Below are 18,867 nucleotides of genomic sequence, written 5' to 3' on the forward strand. Positions count from 1 at the left end.
CTTTTGTCTGATTTTTAAATTAAGTGATTTAACTTGTTCCTCTGCTTAGAACTTGCTCAAAGTCATCTTTATCTTTAGTCTGGCTTTGTCTTTCAGCAGCTTCTAAAACCCTAATGTCAGCTCCACTGAACCTGGAGGGGGACATTGGTCATTAAGTATTTTGTGTCCTTTGAGGGCCAGTTTATGCTGTGAACTGGTAGAACTGTTGGATGGGTCTTGAAGAAACAAAACGAAAAACCTTCATTCTTCCTAATTATGTGGTTTCCCCACATACTGTTGTTGAGAATTAAATATATTGAGAATGCTTCCCAGACAACGGTACGAGATCTTTACTGGCAAGACTAGAATTTATATCAGCAAGAAGAAGCATTTTATAATGAGGTTGGATCAGGAGTCCTTTGGTTTTGGGTCACTTGTTTGAGACAAGATAAAAGTCTGTGTTGCAGTTTTGATCTTTAATTGCAAGAGGAAATAGTAGCTCTGTACATACTCTCTGTGGCTGGTGGAGGACAACCTTTTGACTTGCCTTTCAGGTTACACCCAGCTCTGTGACTGGTGGAGTGTTGGTGTGATCCTCTTTGAGATGTTAGTGGGACAGCCTCCTTTTCTAGCTCCTACACCCACAGAAACCCAACTGAAGGTAAGCGGAATTCCTGTGCTAGCAAAATTTTAACCTTTTCCATCTTACCTCCACCATGTACAGACATATCCCCTCTTGTATTGGAGAAAAGAGCTGTTGTTATGAAAGCTTGATTTTAAATAGTTCTATGCAGGGACAAAACCTTTTGCAATCAGTGAAGATGGTGAATGTCAAACCAGAACTGACTTGTCCAGTTGCATAGATAGTTGCTAGTTTTATGAATCTTTTCTGCATAATTTTGGTTTCTGGACCACAGATTCATCCATATCAATTATTTAGGGTGCATATCTGATTTGAGTAAGCTGACAGAATAATTATAATGTCAGATGGCAGTGTGAGAATTTCAAAGTTAAGCAGTTAGCAGTTTTTATTAGAAAGAATGTATCTCATAACCAATTTCCTACAGTTTGAAGACTGAATGAAGCAACGTCATGGAAGTCTTTCCATGAACTAACTGTCTTTTTTTAAAATGTAATTGCTTCTTCTATTTGTTCTCTGACAATGTTTCTTGATTTGTTTAAGAAATATTTTAACAGCTGATGCTATTTAATCATTGGGTTCTTGAACCTCTAAAATAGTTGAACAGGATGTGAATGGACTAGTTTCATGTATGCTTTTGTACAGTTAGTCTTGACAAAAGGATCAGAAGGTTTCTGCTTCCAGAATTAGAAGGTGTTTAATACCATTCTCATCTTCAGGTGATAAATTGGGAAAGCACACTGCACATCCCCTCACAGATCAAGCTAAGCCCTGAAGCAACGGATCTCATCACAAAGCTGTGCTGTGCAGCTGAGGACAGGCTTGGAAGAAATGGAGCAGATGATATTAAGGCCCATTCTTTCTTTCACTCTATGGACTTCTCTACCGATATCCGTAGACAGCCAGCTCCCTATGTTCCAAAGATCAGCCATCCAATGGACACTTCAAATTTTGATCCAGTTGAAGAGGAAAGTCCTTGGAACGATGCTAGTGGTGACAGCACCAGGACATGGGATCCATTGGCCTCTTCCAACAGCAAGCACACCGAGCATGCCTTTTATGAGTTCACTTTCCGAAGGTTCTTCGATGACAATGGGTATCCATTCAGGTATCCCAAACCTTCCGGAATGGAAGTTGGCCAGTCTGAGAAATCCAGTGTAGAAGACAAAGATATAGTGGATCAGACTGGAGCTTGTCAACCTGTATATGTGTAAATTATTGTATAGAGTACTCCAGGTAAGACTAATCTCAAATCCAGTAGGGCCTTTAACTGATCCTTTGGGAGCTGATCCTGCAGTGCTTGTTCGTGTCTAACTTCAGATGAAGCTGAAGACATCTGGGGCAGGGCCAGGTCCTAAAAATGGCACTCTTGGAAGTTCAGGTCAGTTTTACTGTAAATAACTTTGTTGATAATTACACTTGAAGTCCTGGTCTTCACCAAAATCTGCAAGGCCAGAAGTCTATCATTTCTAGGCCTGTTTTTATTTGAGGTCAGCATCCCCCTACTCAGATAACATTTACAGATTTCTGCATCTGTCAGCATTATTTTTTAAATGAATAAAGAGCACTTATATTTTGTTTATAGCAGGGTGTTTTTTTTCCTACTAAATTATAGGGATTAACTTTGACAAATCATGCTGCTGTTCTTCTTTTCTACATTTTTATTTTATCCATAGCACTTATTTCACATTTAGGAAAATGCGTAAAGCTGAAGAACGTGTGATGAAAGGTCTCTGTGCAATAATGTAAGAAAGAAAAAAAAGAAGAAAAAAAAAAAAGAAAAATGAAAAAAAACCCCACAACAAAAAAGTCAGCTCTCTAATTTTCTTAATTTACTGATGCCATTATATTCGCACCATGATTTTTGTTTATTATATGTATTTTCCACATTTCAAAATTGTGACGTAACCTTAAAGCTGCTTGATTTCCTTCTGCTTGTTGGAATGTAATAGAAAGTGTGAGCAGGCGACTATTTGGGTGTGATTTCATTGTCTAGTGTGTGAAGAATGTTGCATGAGCAGTGTTTTTCTATTTGAAATGGCCTTTTCTTGCCATTCACAGGCAGGTCCTGTGGATCCGTTTTTACTAAGGGTCTGAAATCAGACCGTTTTAAACCGTGTGTTGATAATGTATCGTGTGGATGGTTTCTTCTTATGATTGTATCCAATACTAATTTTGTAAAACAGATTGCAGAGTTTATAACCGAATTGTGATTTAGTGGTCTGACGCAGCGGATCGTTTCAGTAACCATTTGTCATGGGCACACACATTTCCCCTCGAAGGATCGATAGCAAGACCATTGTCAGGAGGCAGAGTAGTGGCAGCAGGCCGGGTCTGACCCCTTCACATAGCATGCAGCACAGCCTTCCCTGCTTAATGCTGTCCGTAACACAGAGCACCAGTGCCAGCGTGGAGCTCAGTGTCCTCCGAACAGAAGGGCTCAAGCTGTGCTCCTGTAGCAGAGGCCCTCAATTCATGGAGGGACGCGGCTTTTCCAGCCTGCACATCTCTCTGCACGGCCATCTGTGTATCCCTGTAGGATCCCAGCGTTCCATGCACCGCATCTAAAGGTGCTGGCATTGCTGACAGGTCGTTCTGCCCTCTTGTCCTTAGAGAACGTTGCTATGGTGGAGCACAACAGTCCTTTGTTTCTGGCAGATTGTAGACTTACTTTGAAATATCAATCTTAACTATGTTAAAATATGCATTTTTCTTATATGTATAAGTGAGAATTATTTGAGATGATATCAGAATACTAAAGTAATTAAGCCATACGTATTTGCATATATTATATATAAGTAAGTAAACACACACAAAAATCCTTAATTCAGATGAGTGTAACAGTCCTATTTAAAGTGATTGACATCATAACATGTGAGGAAAACACTCCTTTAATGTGTTTTTGCTTCTTTTTTTTTTTTTTTTAATCTGGAACTTCGTTATTTTTTCCATGTATTGTTCCACATATTATTCCTTAATGTTTTAGCATATCCTATCCTATCCAGTGTTTAGATATCTAAGCAACAACATATAAATTCATCAGCCTAAACGAAACAAAAATGATTGTGTATTTGTTTACATTTGTATGAAAGGAATGTTCTGAGGTATGCAGTGCTTGTGTTGTGACAGTTCATGTAAGGTTCAGTATTACTGCTTTTTTATATAGTAATGCCATTTTTGTTATTTACATCTATTTGACATTCTTTCATGTGGTAGGTTCTTTCTCAGGAACTCAGTTTAACTGTTATTTATTGATATATCATTGCCTTTGAAAGCTTCTACTGGCACAATTTATTAAAAATCTGAATCAAAATCTAAGATGCATTACGTGTTCTTGAAAAGGATCATTTCTGCCTGTTTTAAAGTGGAATTTTTAAAGGGTCTGTTTTGTAATGTTAGTGATGGGTTTGAGCTACAAACACAAGATCCAAATCTCACCTCTTCGTAGCATTTGGTGTAGGATTTCTGGGCACATTAAGGCAATTTTGATATAACAAAGTATATGGCACTGAATTCAACGCCATCACTTTCACAGCAGCAGTTCTTTGGAGCAGCCATGGGGAGGTGTGCTTCCTTCCTGCTCTATTTCCAAAAGGTAAGTAATTCACCTTCAAGTGCAGAATCTTTGCAATTAAGCAAAACAAGACCAAAAAGAAGTGGTGATTCCACACCCAATAGACTGCTTGTTCAGCATCTCTGCTGCAAGGAACAACTACTGCCATGTCACCCAGTGAAGAGCTGAACTGGAAGTTACATCCTTTCAGCTGATCAGGCACGGTCTCCAGAAGGCTCACACCTTCTCATTCACCTCGGGGGAAAACTGAAGTAAGTGTGAAGGAACGTGGACAGGTAGCTTTGCAGCACACATTAGGACTGGCTCCAGGCATTCTCGGTTCTGTTGAACTTCCTGCAAAAACGTTTTAAGTTGTGTCAATTCCGTTTTTTTTATTTTAAAAAACAAAACAGCAAACCTCTCGTTTTAAAAGAAAAAAGGACTTCTGCAGCCTCTCCTCTCTGCGTTCTCTGGTGGGGCCAGGAAACAGCAGCAGCTCTTGGTAAACATATTATTCCTGGTTCAGGGAGAAAGAACTACCTGCAAAAGTTACAAGCTACAAAGTTACCACCTAGCCTGAATAACTTAAACTAAATGAGTGAAAAAAGCATTTGGCTTTCAAATGGAAACATAAGAACAGGATTAGCCATGCAAGAAGCGGGGCCATCGCCTGGAGCTGAGTGGAAAATCGGTCTCACAGACTTCAGAAAATTCTCTTCTCTTCCCTGTAGCTTATGAGGTAAGAATTAACTGCTCTAAAAGCTTTCCTAAAGAAATTGCTATGGGAAGAGGCATTTAGAACATATAATTCGATTCCATCCCAAAATACAGAATCTTTGGCAGAAAATAGCAACTGCTACTAAAAATATTATTAGAATTAAAAATATTAAATCTTTCCCACAGGAAATAATCTCAGGGATAGATAATGTAGGAATAGCAACCATTAAAACACAAAAAAAATGTGTAAAAATGTTTTTCCTGGCAAAGAAATCTGCTGCAGCACGAACATGGAAGTTGTGACTTCCTCTGGTTTTTGGTCTGAGCAGTGAATGTGCCCTGAACGGCGTTGGTAAAAACAGAGTCCTGGGCTCAGTATCAGGATTGCTAATGAAAATAAACTGAGGATCCGATCCCCAAGCTGTGATCACCTTCTGCAAAGGCTGCAGTAGCTCCAAGTCCAGCAGAAGCCCAGTGACATGGGCAGTTAAAATTCACAGGAGCTGATGGATGCACTGGCTGTCCTTCAGCAAGGTGGAAAATGCCCATGACTACATCTTCTGGCTTCTGCATATCAGAAGAAACTGCTGTTAGCAGAACAGCCCCAGGCATGTGGCCCTCCTTAAAATAAAGAGGGGACTGTATGTGTGTGAGGCACATGTGGGAAGGGGGAGACAGCTGATGGTTCAGAAGGGGAGCTGGGAGAAAGCCTTCAAAGCTGTTCCAACCATGCTGCACTGTGAGTGGTTCCTTGGGATGTTCATGGGGATTTGGGGAGAGCACACAGCGTAAGATGTCCCATTCCAAGAGTGCTGCTGGGTAGGAGAGAGGCTGCAGATGTGTGCATCATGCTGTGTGGGGAAGAACCACAGTGACCTCGTTGCTGAGGGACACACGCATGCACCTGCTGGTAAGCGTGTTTGTTAAGCACATGCCAAGTCCTTTAGTCACCTTGAGGTTAATGGTTGTCTGCACAACCCTGCTTCATCGCAAAGAGAGCACCGATGGCTTTGTATGCATCCGAAGAGTTACAGTCCCAGGACCCCACCTGGATACTGCATCCAGCTGCAGGGCCCCAGCATAAGGACCTGGACCTGTTAGGGTGGGCCCAGAGGAAGGCCACAGAAATGCTCAGAAAGCTGAGTGCCTCTGCTGTGAAGACAGGCTGAGGGAGCCGAGTTTCTTCAGACTGGAATCCAGGGAGATCTCATTGTGGCTTTTCAGTGCATAGAGCGGAGTTGTGCAGAAGATGCAGAAAGAATTTTTGCCAGGGCTTGTAATGACGTGATGAGGAGCAATGGCTTTACACTGAAAGAGAGTAGATTTAATTTGGGCATAAGGGAGAAATTCTTCACTACAAGGGCGGTGAGGCATTGGCACAGTGTCCAGGGAGTATGGGTGCTCCATTCCTGGAGGCGTTCAAAGCTGGGTTGGATGGGGCGCTGGCAGCCTCAGCTGGTGGGTGGCAGCCCTGCTCATGGCAAAGGGATGGGGCTGGGTGGGCTTTGTGGTCCCTTCCAACTCAAAACCTTCTATGACACTATGTTTCTATGGCAAGTTTATTAAGTTCTGCTCAGTAATGCAAAGTCTGAAAATGGAATTACCTTTTGTGGGATTTGTATCTCAGCTGCTTGTCATGGTTGCCACGTGGTCTCATTAGTGACCTCAACACCAGACCAGGCTGTCCTTACAATTTGACTTGTAATACCATGGAGGGAGTGCTGGAAACTGCATGCCGTTTTGGAGGAGAGCGCCAGGCTCATGGCCAAGCACTAGTAGAGATGATGGTAACTTCTGCAGGCTATGTGGAACAAACAGAGCCACTCAACAGCAGGAGCAACGCTTTTCTGTATTCAGCTTCCCCATCCTTCATCTTGGCTGTGGACAGGACTGTAACATTGACATAAGCTGTGCTCTGCCCCCATGTGCTTCACTGTAGAAGAAAATTCTCTTAGGATAAGTGTTTTCCCCAAAGGCGTGGTGAGGCAGTGGCACAGGCTGCCCAGAGAGGTGCTGCAGTCACTGTCCCTGGTGGTGTTCAAGAAACGTGGAGATGTGGCACTGAGGGATGTGGTCAGTGGGCATGGTGGGGATGGGCTGACGGTTGGACTGAATGGTCGTAGAGATCGTTTCCAACCTTAATGATTCTACAGTTCCAAAGGAATTTTATAAATAACAGCAAATATCTCCCAGAAGAAAGTCATTTTTCCATTCTCAGGGAGCCGGTGTTGGCGGGCTGTTTCCCTCAGGGAACGCTGTTTGTGTTGCTGAAGAAGTCATGGGGGCAGAAAGATGCAAATCCAGAGATTGATGATTGTTGGGTTTGGTGGTTTTGTTTTTTTTTTTTCTCAATGAAAATGCTTTTAAAATCTCAAATGTTGGTTTGACAAAAATGGAAAGATTTAGGGAGAAACTTACTCATATATTTACAATCATACTTCAAAAAAAATAAAAGAAAATAAAAAAAGGTGTGTCCAAAAATCAAAGCAAAATGTATTAAAAGGCCAGAAAATAAAAATGAAAGCTGTGAATAAGTCATTTTGATGTTGCCAGAGCAGATTTTGGAAATATAATTTCTTGGAAATTTCCAGCCGCATGTTCCAATTTAAGACCAAAAGACATATATTTTTTTAACGTTCAACTTCCCACATATCAGGACCTGCCAATTAAAACTAGCTCTAAAAATAACGGAGGTCAAACTGAATAATAGCTGGAATAAAAATGAGCTTAATTGACATCCTCATTTCCATGCAATGCTGATGTCGTCTGTCTTCATCACAGAATCATAGAATCATGGAATCATTAAGGCTGCAGTGACCACTAAGATCATCCAGTCCAACCGTCAACCCCTACCCGTGTCCACTCCAAACCACGTCCCTCAGAGCCACGTCTCCACATTTCTGGAACACCTCCAGGGATGGTGACTCACCATCTCCCTGGGCAGCCTGTTCTAACCTGTATCCCATTAGGCCTAGGGATGGTTCACAGCAAAGGTCGTGCAGAGCTTGGTGACTGCATGGGTGTCTAAACCATCTCTTGGTGGAGGATGTCCTGTGCTGGGAAATTCTCCAGGGCAGGCAGTACCTGTGGCTGTGGTAGACCTTGTACAGAGGAGCCCAGCCACGAGCATCTTTGTAAAGTGCTCCCGCAAGACAAGAGCTCATCACCCAGGCTCATAGCTGGGGAGTTGACACCACTTTTATGCACACTTTGCTTTAATTTGCAGAAATACTGTGGTTTGCTGTTTTGCAATTTTTTTTCTCTGTGATGGTTCTGCTCAGGGTAAGGGTTGATCGCTGGAATTGATGTCTGGAGGGGTTGTGCGTTAGAAGCAACACAGGGACATTTTGTTATTGTTGTTTTCAAATTAAACTGTAGGGCAGCTTCTCACAATGCAAGATAAAAAGCAACATACACACAAGACAAGATGGTGATGTGAAAGCTTTTCAAGGCCAGTTAGTTTAAGACACCCTGACCTAATGCCCGCTTTAGTGGTTGGAAGGAGTGAGCATGTTGCATTGGAGTGCAATGGGGAATAATGGCCATACCTGACTTGAGAAAAATGGACCAGGACCACGAACTGACTCTAGCTCCTGAAGCCAGGAGGTACCAGAAGGCTTCTGTCCATGTCGAGCACACTCAGGCCGAGCGTGACACACGAAGCCCTCAGGAAGGACTGTTCTGGGGCTCCTCTGTCTTTTCTGTTCCCACAAACTGCTGATGATGATGCTCCATCCCTGGAGGCGCTCAAGGCCAGGTTGGATGAGGCCCTGGGAAGTCTGGCCTGGTGGCTGGCAATCCTTCCTACAGCAGGGTATTGGAACTGAGTGATTTTTAAGGCTCCTTCCAACGCAAGCCATTCTGTGATATGATTTATGGCTTACAGAGGGGCTCCAGGTGTGCCCAGCTGAAACAGTCGTGGTCATCAAGAGCGACACCTTCTATACGTTGCTTCCTAGCCAAAGCCAATTCCAAATTTGCAAGTCTTGCTCCTGGCCTTGATAATTAATGCAAATGACCTTGAAGCCTAATTACTCAAAGTCACAGCGAAAGCCTTGGAGCAGGGCTGAGGCAATGCCCTGGCATGGGTTTGCTGAGAGACAGTGCAGCAGTGTTGTGTTGATGGCTTTCACCTGGTGTTCAGGTTCCATAAAATTGAGTCTAAAATCTCCGGTGCAGGTGAGAAACTTGATGGGAAGCTGCAAAATTGTAATTGTTTCATGTGGAGATTGCTTGGAGGGATTTTTAACAGCTCATTCAGTAATCAGCTGATTTTAATAAGTGGTTCTGCCAAAGCAGAGTGAATTGCTGCCTGCACATTCCTGCCCTGGTGCCTTCTCCTCCCAAGCTGTAGGACACCTTGAGGTGACCCGGGTTAGCCCCAAGCTGCCCAATCTAAGTTCAGCACAAAGGCTGCCCTGAGCCCAAGGCTGGGCTGAGGTTGCTGGTGTCCGTCTGACCAGTGGGAAAAGTGAAGGAGAGCTGTGCCAGCAGGAGGCAGCAAACGGTGCTGGTTGGGCTCAGGAGTAATTTCTGTGTTGCTTCTCAAGAGTTGTGTTGCGTTGGATGGGCCTCAGTGAGGAACACTGCACATCCTTGGCTTTTTATCCTCCTGCCTGACACGTTTAAGTTCCTTTTGCAGATAAATGACTGACTTAAATTAGAAGATTAACATCCCCACTATTGCACAAGGCATCCTCATCCCTTTATTATGAATTTAAATGTTACTTTGCATTTTCTGAGTGCCAACATATACAATTAGGCTGGAATTCCTTTTGAGAAACACCAGTAAAATTCTGTTGTTGGGCTCTGGCACAGCTCCCAGTTACCGAGCTACTTGAAACAGCAGTTGTCATTGCCGAAAACCATTTTTTTATTGTGCCATGGAATAGGCCATAGGAATTAGTCTGCTGCCCTCTTTCGGGTGTGATAATTACTGCTCTGCCAACAGCTTCCAAGTTAGCTGGGGGAGCTCACTGATGGGATGGTGTTACACACAGCATTATGTTCTATTATACCCCAAATCCCAAACGTCGTTTCCTTCCCTCTTTGCAATTCACAGTGGTTTGTCTATGGAGAACTTCAGTCACTGACAGTTTCCTCTCTCTCCATTCCTCTACGGTTCCCATGGGCACTGAACCACTCTGTGGATCACAAACCCATACTGTTGGCAATCTGTTGGCATTTTAATTGCTTGCAGAACACCAGGCAGAATAGCACAAGGTGTATGCAGTTTCCCCAGCCTGATTTTCTGATGGTTTTCTCCTGCACTGGGAAGCCCAGAGTTAATATGTGCTTTTATTAAGATGAACATATGATGCTTCTGTTAAGACTCTTTCCCCCAGTGTCTGGATTTATTTTTAAAGTGAGTAACAGCAGTAAGTGCTCACAGGGGCGATACCAGAATCTGACAGAGCAGACAGTGGTAAACATCCCAGGATAAGGAATGGAAATGCAGGGGCAGAGAAAGGATGCTTGAAGCCCAGGGAAAAGACATGAAAGAACAACTGTGTCTTTGCCAATCATCTTCTAGTTTAATATTAAGCCCTGGGATATGAGTTAAAGGTGAAGCATTTCCCTTCGGGGCTGTGCATGGGGCACCTGTGACTGATCAGTCCCTGTAAGCAGAAGAGGCAGCCACTATGGGAACAGCGGGAAATTTTGGGGAAAACTGGTCACAGACAGCATGCTTTGCTTCCTCTTTCACACTTGGTATTAGTGGACAAAAAGTGAAATGAGGGGAGATGCAGGGTCAGAAAACATGTTGCTGTGTGATTCCTCCACTCTGCCATTCACTTTTACCCTCAGGGTTACCAAGTCTTGCCACTAGGATTACTTTCGTTCTCCACCTAACACTTGAGCAGTGGGTTGACGGATGGATGTCTCAGATGTCAGTCTTTGAAAAGAGGAGAAATCCAGTTCCTGAAAGGTGCTTAGATGTATCCAAGTTCTTAGTTACCTATCGCCACAAGATATCCAGCTCTGGAAGTCTTCAGGTTGCCCTGGCAAGCCAAAATCCCTTTGAGATCCTTGATTTCATGGGGCAAAGATGCTTAAGCATCAAACCTTACCCTACTCCTTACAAGCTGCCAAGGGTCTTTCTTCAAGCTGATGCCAGGTTGGCACAAAATGCGATTCCCAACCTAGATAACAGACTATGTAGCTGACTAGTAATGCCCACTTTGTTAGATATGGCAAATGGTGACTAACTGCCACCACTGTGCTCTTTGGAGTAGTGGATTGGAATTGTAGGGTGAGGTTTCCACTTCAAAACAATAAATTTTGGTGAAATTAAGAGTTTCCATGGCAAGACCCTCAGCAGTCTGATGAGACAGGCTGTCACAAAAGGGACAAGAAAAACTTCTGTCTCCAGAGGATGCAGAGGTCCAGCAGGAACCACTGTCCCTAGCTGTTACCCTCCAGCCACCAGCCTACGGACAGCGCTCAAGCAAAGCAGCTCCCTATTTGTTTGTAGGCCAGGAAGCTGGGTTTGGGATGGCTACTGTCCATGAGCAGATGCAACTCTCTGGCCCGAGGAATCAAATTGGTGACATTAGTGTTTCTTGCTCTTTTTCTCATCAGTAAATTTAGCTATCTCAGGTGACTCCATAGACAAAAATATTTTTATTATACAATTCTAATCAAACACTCACCTCACACTAAGAATTATTATGGGATCTACCGATGTCATTTAAGGCTGTAGAATACAAATGACACCGCAAGTTCAGGCACTGTAGTCCTCTTCATTAATCTGTTTGTGGCTATCTTTCTGGTTGAGACCTGGATGTCCTCAGCAGCTGCTGGTGCTAATGAGAGCTGAGAGCACCCCATGAAACTCACTAGATTAAGTGCTAACCTTAATAGCTGCTGACCTAAGTGTTCCCACTCCAGCAGCCAAGGAGTGGAAAATTGTTCAGGAAACGTAATTTAATCTCTCGGGTCGGTGTCCTGCATGTGAGTCATCGTTCCTGGAGGTGTTCAAGAAATGTGGAGATGTGGCACTAAGGGACGTGGTTAGAGGGCATGGTGGGGATGTGTTAATGGTTGACTGGATGATCTTAGTGGTCTTTTCCAACCTCAGTGGTTCTGTGATTCTATGATTCCCAGTGCTGAGCTGTGTGCTCCTGGACTCCTCCTCAGCCAGCCTTCACCTTCCAGAAATCTGTGAATGAGATACTCAGTTTTCATTCTAAATCTGTTTACATCAGATATCACCTGACCACAACCAATGAGGCAGAGAAGAGCATGTAATTTTGGGTGCTGACAGCCTCATGAGCTGGGCAGAGTGCTTGGTGTGTAGAATTAAACCACTATGGAGCTAAAGGTTGATTGTTTCACAGAGGCCTGATAACACCGGAAAAATGTTTCTCACAGTAACACTTAATGACAATACATACTAGACTCGTAAAGCAGTGCTTAGTGGTGGGGCCATCTTGTGGTGAGACTCCAACTGTCCGTCTAAACCAGGCAATAAGTCCATATCGTTGGGTTTAAAAGGACAACTTGGGCCTCTCTCAACCCTTTTGACTTACTGACAGTATTTTAGACACTTTAAAATGCAGGAGACTGCGTAATAACTGGTTACATCTGGTACAGACTGGGCAAGGGCCTGCCAGCACTGCCACGTGAGTCAGGTCCCAGTAGCAGCCTGGTGGAATTGAAAATAAAAATTCATTTTATCTCTTCAGGTAGATTTTAGAAACTTTTCAGATTTCCAACTTAATTGTCCTATAGTTTTAAAACAACTGCACAGAAATGCTAAATTAAAACTGAAACGATGCACAATATCCAGCCTCTCTGAGCCCAGAAGGCTGCCACAGTCAGAGTAGTCACCATCCTCATGTTGGAGCACAACATCCCAAACTGCTGTGCCGTCATTCCAGGAAGTGAAAATAGTGATGTTAGAGATGATGGACCATTGGAACTGGGATGGGGATTTTCCACTGCTGCATATTTTGGCAAAAGAGTGAGAGCACCTGCAGCTTGCCTTCCTCTGAACCAGAGCCAAGGCAACTGTCACATCAACAAGGGCTTAAAAAAAGATATACAGTTCTGTAAACAACAATAAACTCTTTGTCTTCTAGAGTTTTCCAATTATTTAAGAATAGGTGGGGTTTTTTTTGTTTTGTTTTCTTTTTTTTTTCTTAATTTTCCTGAATTTCACCTTGAAATGTAACACCATTATATCATAGAATCATATCATAGAATGGCTTGGGAAGGGACCTCAAAGATCATCTGCTTCTAACCCCCGCTGCCATGGGCATGGTTGCCCAACTAGATCAGGCTGCCCAGGAGCTCAAGAGGCCTGGCTTTGAGTGCCTCCAGGGATGGGGCATCCACAGCTTCTCTGGGCAGCCTGTGCCTAACCATGTATTACTCTGATGCATTGTTCCCATTGTTGCATAGACTGGATCATTCCTCACAGCTTAATTTACTCTGAAGTCTACCAGGTCTAACTGGTCTACTACTGAAGTAGTAGACAAACAAGTGAAGTCTTACAGTGAAGTCTGACAAGTGGCACATACATCTGTTTTTTAATCCTGCTTTGTTTTCAGGAAAGTATCCACTTGTAAAGTTGACTATAAGGTAATCCCTTGTTTGAATAACTATCAACAGCAAAACATTTGGGGGAAAAAAAAAAACCAAAAAAACCAAACACCTGAAAAGGGAATCTTCTTGCCAGAGAAACTAGCAGTCCTCTTTGGGGACTGCTGCTGCTAAATGAGTCAGCCCTACTTTGCTTTTTCCCTATGTGGAGCACAGTTTTGGGGTGATGCCCACATGACCTGTCCATGCTCATAAAATGTATGAGCTTCAGGCTTGCTCATGGGTAAGTTTACCTGCAGAGTCTTGGAACAGTCCTGAGCAAAACGGGTCATGGAGGCTGAGCCGAGAAGTTTGCATGGCTCTAGCAGCACAGGATGGAGTGTTCTGCCAAAACTGCTTTGTGAATGAAGGTGGAAAGGAGCATCCTGCCCCTGGGATGTCATGTCACGTCTCTCTGAACAGTGTCATGGCAGCATTCTATGAGAAGGGATCTATATACTCTATTCTGCTCCCTCTTGCCATTTGGACAGCATTATACAGTGCAGTGGACAGCCTCATTTCATTGGCACCTTCTTCACCAAAGTAGTTGGAGCAGAGAAATTAGATGCACTCCCTCTAAATAAGTGTGAGTTTAGTATCAAAGCTTGCTAAAATTAAAAACAAAATGAAGTCAATTGGCTGTTCTCAAACAAAAGCTGGCATTGCAATTTCAGTATTTCAGTGACACTGAGTAAAGTTAACCAATATGTCTATCTGTGTCAGTGTTGGTACGTTGGCCTCCAGCACATTTCCTGCCAATTTGGTAATAACCACTTCCTGGCTAATAAACAGAGCCTCGAGTCTATTTCCCTTATTTACCTCGGCCTTCTGCATCAGAGATCATCCAGCCCCAAACAACGATGTTGCATTTTTGTTGTGTAGACACATCCTCGTGTCAGAATGAGAGCTAGCAGGGGACTGGGAGGGGCACACTGTACCACTGGGTCTCCGGATAGCAGAAATGCTATTGCCTGCTGTGATGTGTTTCTTCCCTTTTTTTTTTCTTTTTTTACGTACTAGCAATGATGCATGTTTTACTTAGGCCACTCTGGATGAGCTATTTCTAACCCGAGCTGCTGACAATAGGTTCTATCTATGTAGAACTAAAAGCAGTTCTGTACTGAAGTCTTTCAAGAATGGAGATTGTCGAAAGAACAGCAACAGAGCAAACCATGCATGATCATAGTATGATTCTTGTAACAGATATCCAAACATTCCAGTGGGAAAACTCTTTCACCATTTTGTCTGGCATGTAAATCTCTTAAATGCTCAGCAGAAACAAACCAAATCCAACTCATCACGACATCTCCTTATTTACACATGGCATTTCTCCCTCCTTTATCCATACCATGTTTTAGGACTTCTCAAAGGCATGCCTGGATGATAGCATATTCTTGCTCTAACTCAAGCTAAAGTACAAATTTTAGTCAGCATTTCTGTGCAGAAAATGGCACTTCCAAGCATCAGAGACCTCCGGCTTCTCTGCTGCCCTGAAACCTCACCCACTGTGGCCACCTTAGCAATTAGTTCCTCAGGACAACCATCTTCTGAGAACACCAGCAGCACTATCACTGAGGCTAACACAACTACTTCAACAGCTCCAGTCTGCTTACTCTGTTTTACTGTTTACTCTGATGCTCACTTTCAAATGGCACTTCATGTAGAATTACTGAAAAATGTGCTGGCAGATGCTGCAGCTAAGAATAACATGAAGCAGTCAGGTGATTTGCATATGAAGAATTTCTGCTGAAGATGAGTAATCTGACATTCTTGTTTTCTTACATTAAAATCCCATTCGGAATATTTTTCCCATGGCAAACTGTTAATAGTATATCAATTTGGTTTAGAAATAAAATAAAATAAAAACTTTCAGAGCATCTATAAATGATGTGAAGAGATTGATTATAAATTAAGATCACTGCCTTCATTTATCCGAAGCAGGACCCTTACATACTGTTTTAGGCTGCCTAGGACAACTACTTTCAATTTTTAAAATTTGCATTGTTTGCTTACAAATGTTTTTTAATTAAGGGTTAAGCAGACTTTAAATTTGTTATTTTTTCATATGCTGTGTATTCAAGCATGCTTCTAAGAGTAATGCCTCCAAAATCTCATGACCAAACCCTACCCAACCCCAGGTGAGTACAGAGACACTCGTGAGTGCAGTACAGCCCATCAGGAGTCCTGGCTCAGAGCTATGTGGATTAGATTACACATTGATTTCAGATCATCTTCCCTCATCTCTGCCCCCACCCTGTGCACGAACATCCCTGGGGACTAGCAGATCACCAAGAAGAAAGACTGGTTCACAAATCCAACCTTATGGTTGCTTTCTTCATCCACAAATTATTTGCAAACAAACCAAAATTTTAGCTTGCCTAGTTTGGGAAGATGTGATCCCAGCAAGTTTCAGTCAGTAAACTTAATTGTTTACTACATGTATTCCTTTGAGTGGTGAACACAAAAGGATGCTCATCTGGGAGATCCAATGCCTTACATCACAACGCAATATTTTCGTCTGTGACTGCCCAAGCAAATTATTAAATATTTGCTTTTCTGGTAATCACAAAATAAAACTGTTCTGTGATTCAAGTGGTCCCCTCCTAGATGTCCTAGATGTTGTACTAAGAGATATGGTTTAATGGGAAATACTGGTGATAGGTGGATGGTTGGACTGGAAGTCTTTTCCAACCTTGGTGGTTCTATGAGTCTATGATTAAATACATCTAGGCCTTTACCCAAAGAAACAAATGGATATAACTTATTTATCACAATTCATCTGAATAACCAGGTAAATGTAAACTCATTGACAACCTCACACATGGGCAACTAGTAATAAATCAGCACTGAAATATTCTTTTAGCAGTAAATCTTTTAATACTCTGCTAACTGTGAAAGAAGAGAAAGAAGGCTGCAAAAAGTGTACCGTTCTCTTTGATTCTTACTAATTTGACCGAGCTTGCTAACACTTAACTAGCATGCCTTCTGCACAAGACAAAAATGGCCCAGCAATCTCACAGTATTACTTAAAAACTGCAATAGAATACTCTAAAAAGGAGAAGTAATTCATATTTTTTTAGACTTTCAAGACACTGTTTTAAGAAATTAAGAGTGAGAATTGAAATGACGAAATGGAAAGGAACTGGTTAAAAAAACAAAAATATAACAGAGATTTATGCTGTAATTGACAAAATTAAGAACAGGTGCTACAGGGTTGTAAATTAATTTCATTATTGTTTAAGAGAGTACCATCTGGAAAGGGAAATATTAGATAACAAATCTGCAGATCGTACAAGTAAATTAATTATCTTAAAAACCAGGAGCAGGCTGTGGTAATCAAGAGAGGTTTAATAGGCATATGTGAACGGACAACCTGAGATCAGATGAAAATTCACTGGTGACAAATACAATAAAAATAAACACTGGGGACAAAAATATAAATTATCTATGTATGCTCAAAGGATCTAAATTAATTTGGGCATCTCAAGGAGAGCACCTGTGCATGGACACAGGCAGCTGACTGAAGACCTCTGCCAGACATGCAGCCCAGTATGAGAACATGCGCAATGTCACGATGGTCAGGGAACTCCATGAAATATTGTCACATGGCACTTCTCACCCAGCACATCCTCTCTCATTGTCTCGTTTTGACAGAGGTGAAAGGAGCAGTGTAGGGGGGTATGGGGGGGGGGGTTCTTTGAGGGGGAGCCATGGGGTCAGCAGGCTGCACTGACAGATAGAGGACTGCACAGCACCTCTTCAGGCAAGGTATTTAAAACACAAAAAGTACAAAAAGATGAATTGTGTGTAAGAAAGGTAAAAGTTCACAAATATTGTTCTGTATTTCTATATCCAAAAGTTAATACTAGAATGTCTTCTGTCTTTGGAAAGGATAGTTTATTCCATATCTATTTTCGTCTGTTAAAGACATGGATGGCATTGCTCTGAGGACAGATGAGCCAGCTGCTCATTTATGTCCCATTTAATTCTTGTGAGCTCTAGATATATGGCACAGTATTAGATATATGTAAAGTCTAATCCAGTATGATAGTGATTATGTATCTGTGCTGGTGAAAAGTCTGGAGCACAATTCTTATGGGGTGCAGCTGAGGGAACTGGGATTGTTCAGTCTGCAGAAGAGGAGGTTCAGGGGAGACCTTATTGTTCTCTGCAGCGCCTGAAGGGAGGTTGTGTTGAGGTGGGGGTCAGCTCTTCTCTCTGGTGAGTGATAGGACAAGAGGGAATGGCCTTAAGTTAGCTCTGGGGAGGTTCAGGTTGGATATTAGGAAACAAGAATATAGGAATGTAGTCAGGGCCTGCAGGGATGCAATGAGGAAGGCTAAAGCCCGCCTGGAATTGAATCTGGCTAAAGTGATAAAGGATAATGAAAAAGGCTTCTTCAAGTATGTTAACAGCAAAAGGAAAACTAGAGAGAATGTGGGCCCCTTACTAAGTGAGGGGGGGGTTCTGGTAACGGGGGATGCTGAGAAGGCAGAGATACTGAATGCCTTCTTTACTTCCGTCTTCAGTGAAAAGGCTCTCCCTCAGATTTCCCACACCCTGGAGGTTAGTGAGAGGGTCTGGGGAATGGGAGACTTCCCTTTAGTCAGGAAAGAGGACGTGCGTGAGCGCCTAGGCAGTACTAAGGTCCACAAGTCCACGGGACCTGATGGGGTGCATCCACGTGTGCTGAGGGAGCTGGCGGAGGTCATTGCCGAACCGCTCTCCATCATTTTTGAGAGGTCTTGGACAACAGGGGAGGTCCCTGAAGACTGGAGGATAGCCAATGTCACTCCGGTCTTCAAAAGGGCAAGAAGGAAGATCCGGGTAATTATAGCCTGTCAGCCTCATCTCCATCCCTGGAAAGGTGATGGAACAGCTTGTGCTGGATACCATCTCCAGACAACTGGGAGAAAAGGAGATTATCAGGAGTAGTCAGCATGGGTTCACCAAGGGGAGGTCGTGCTCGACCAACCTGGTGGCCTTCTATGATGCTGTCACATGCTGGGTGGATGGGGGAAGAGCGGTAGATGTAGTCTACCTTGATTTTAGAAAGGCATTTGATACTGTCTCCCACGACATCCTTATAACAAAGCTGAGGAAGTGTGGCATAGACGAGTGGACAGTGACGTGGGTTGAGAACTGGCTGACTGGCAGAGCGCAGAGGGTCGTCGTTGGTGGTGCAGAGTCTGGCTGGAGACCTGTAACCAGTGGTGTCCCCCAGGGGTCTGTGCTGGGTCCGGTCTTGTTCAACATCTTCATCAATAACCTTGATGAGGGATAGTGGCCACCCTCAGCAAGTTTGCTGATGATACGAAGTTGGGAGGATTGGCTGACACGCCTGAAGGCTGTGCTGCCATTCAGCGAGACCTGGACAGGCTGGAGAGCTGGG

At 43.1% G+C, this 18,867-nt stretch overlaps 1 protein-coding gene across 2 annotated transcripts in view; it reads left to right on the plus strand.

Annotated features, from left to right (window-relative positions):
* Nucleotides 1–3,937, plus strand: part of LATS2 (large tumor suppressor kinase 2) — a 49,799-nt gene extending 45,862 nt beyond the window's left edge. For both annotated transcript variants that reach the window (XM_085216191.1, XM_031552078.2), the window contains 2 exons: nucleotides 534–640; nucleotides 1,339–3,937. In XM_085216191.1, coding sequence (XP_085072317.1) covers nucleotides 534–640; nucleotides 1,339–1,833 — 602 coding nt within the window. In that variant the 3' untranslated portion in view covers nucleotides 1,834–3,937. The remainder of the gene's footprint in view (nucleotides 1–533; nucleotides 641–1,338) is intronic.
* The last annotated feature ends 14,930 nt before the right edge of the window (nucleotides 3,938–18,867 follow it).

The sequence above is a fragment of the Meleagris gallopavo genome, chromosome 1 (assembly GCF_905368555.1).
Source record: "Meleagris gallopavo chromosome 1, MGAL_WU_HG_1.1, whole genome shotgun sequence".
NCBI lineage: Eukaryota > Metazoa > Chordata > Aves > Galliformes > Phasianidae > Meleagris > Meleagris gallopavo.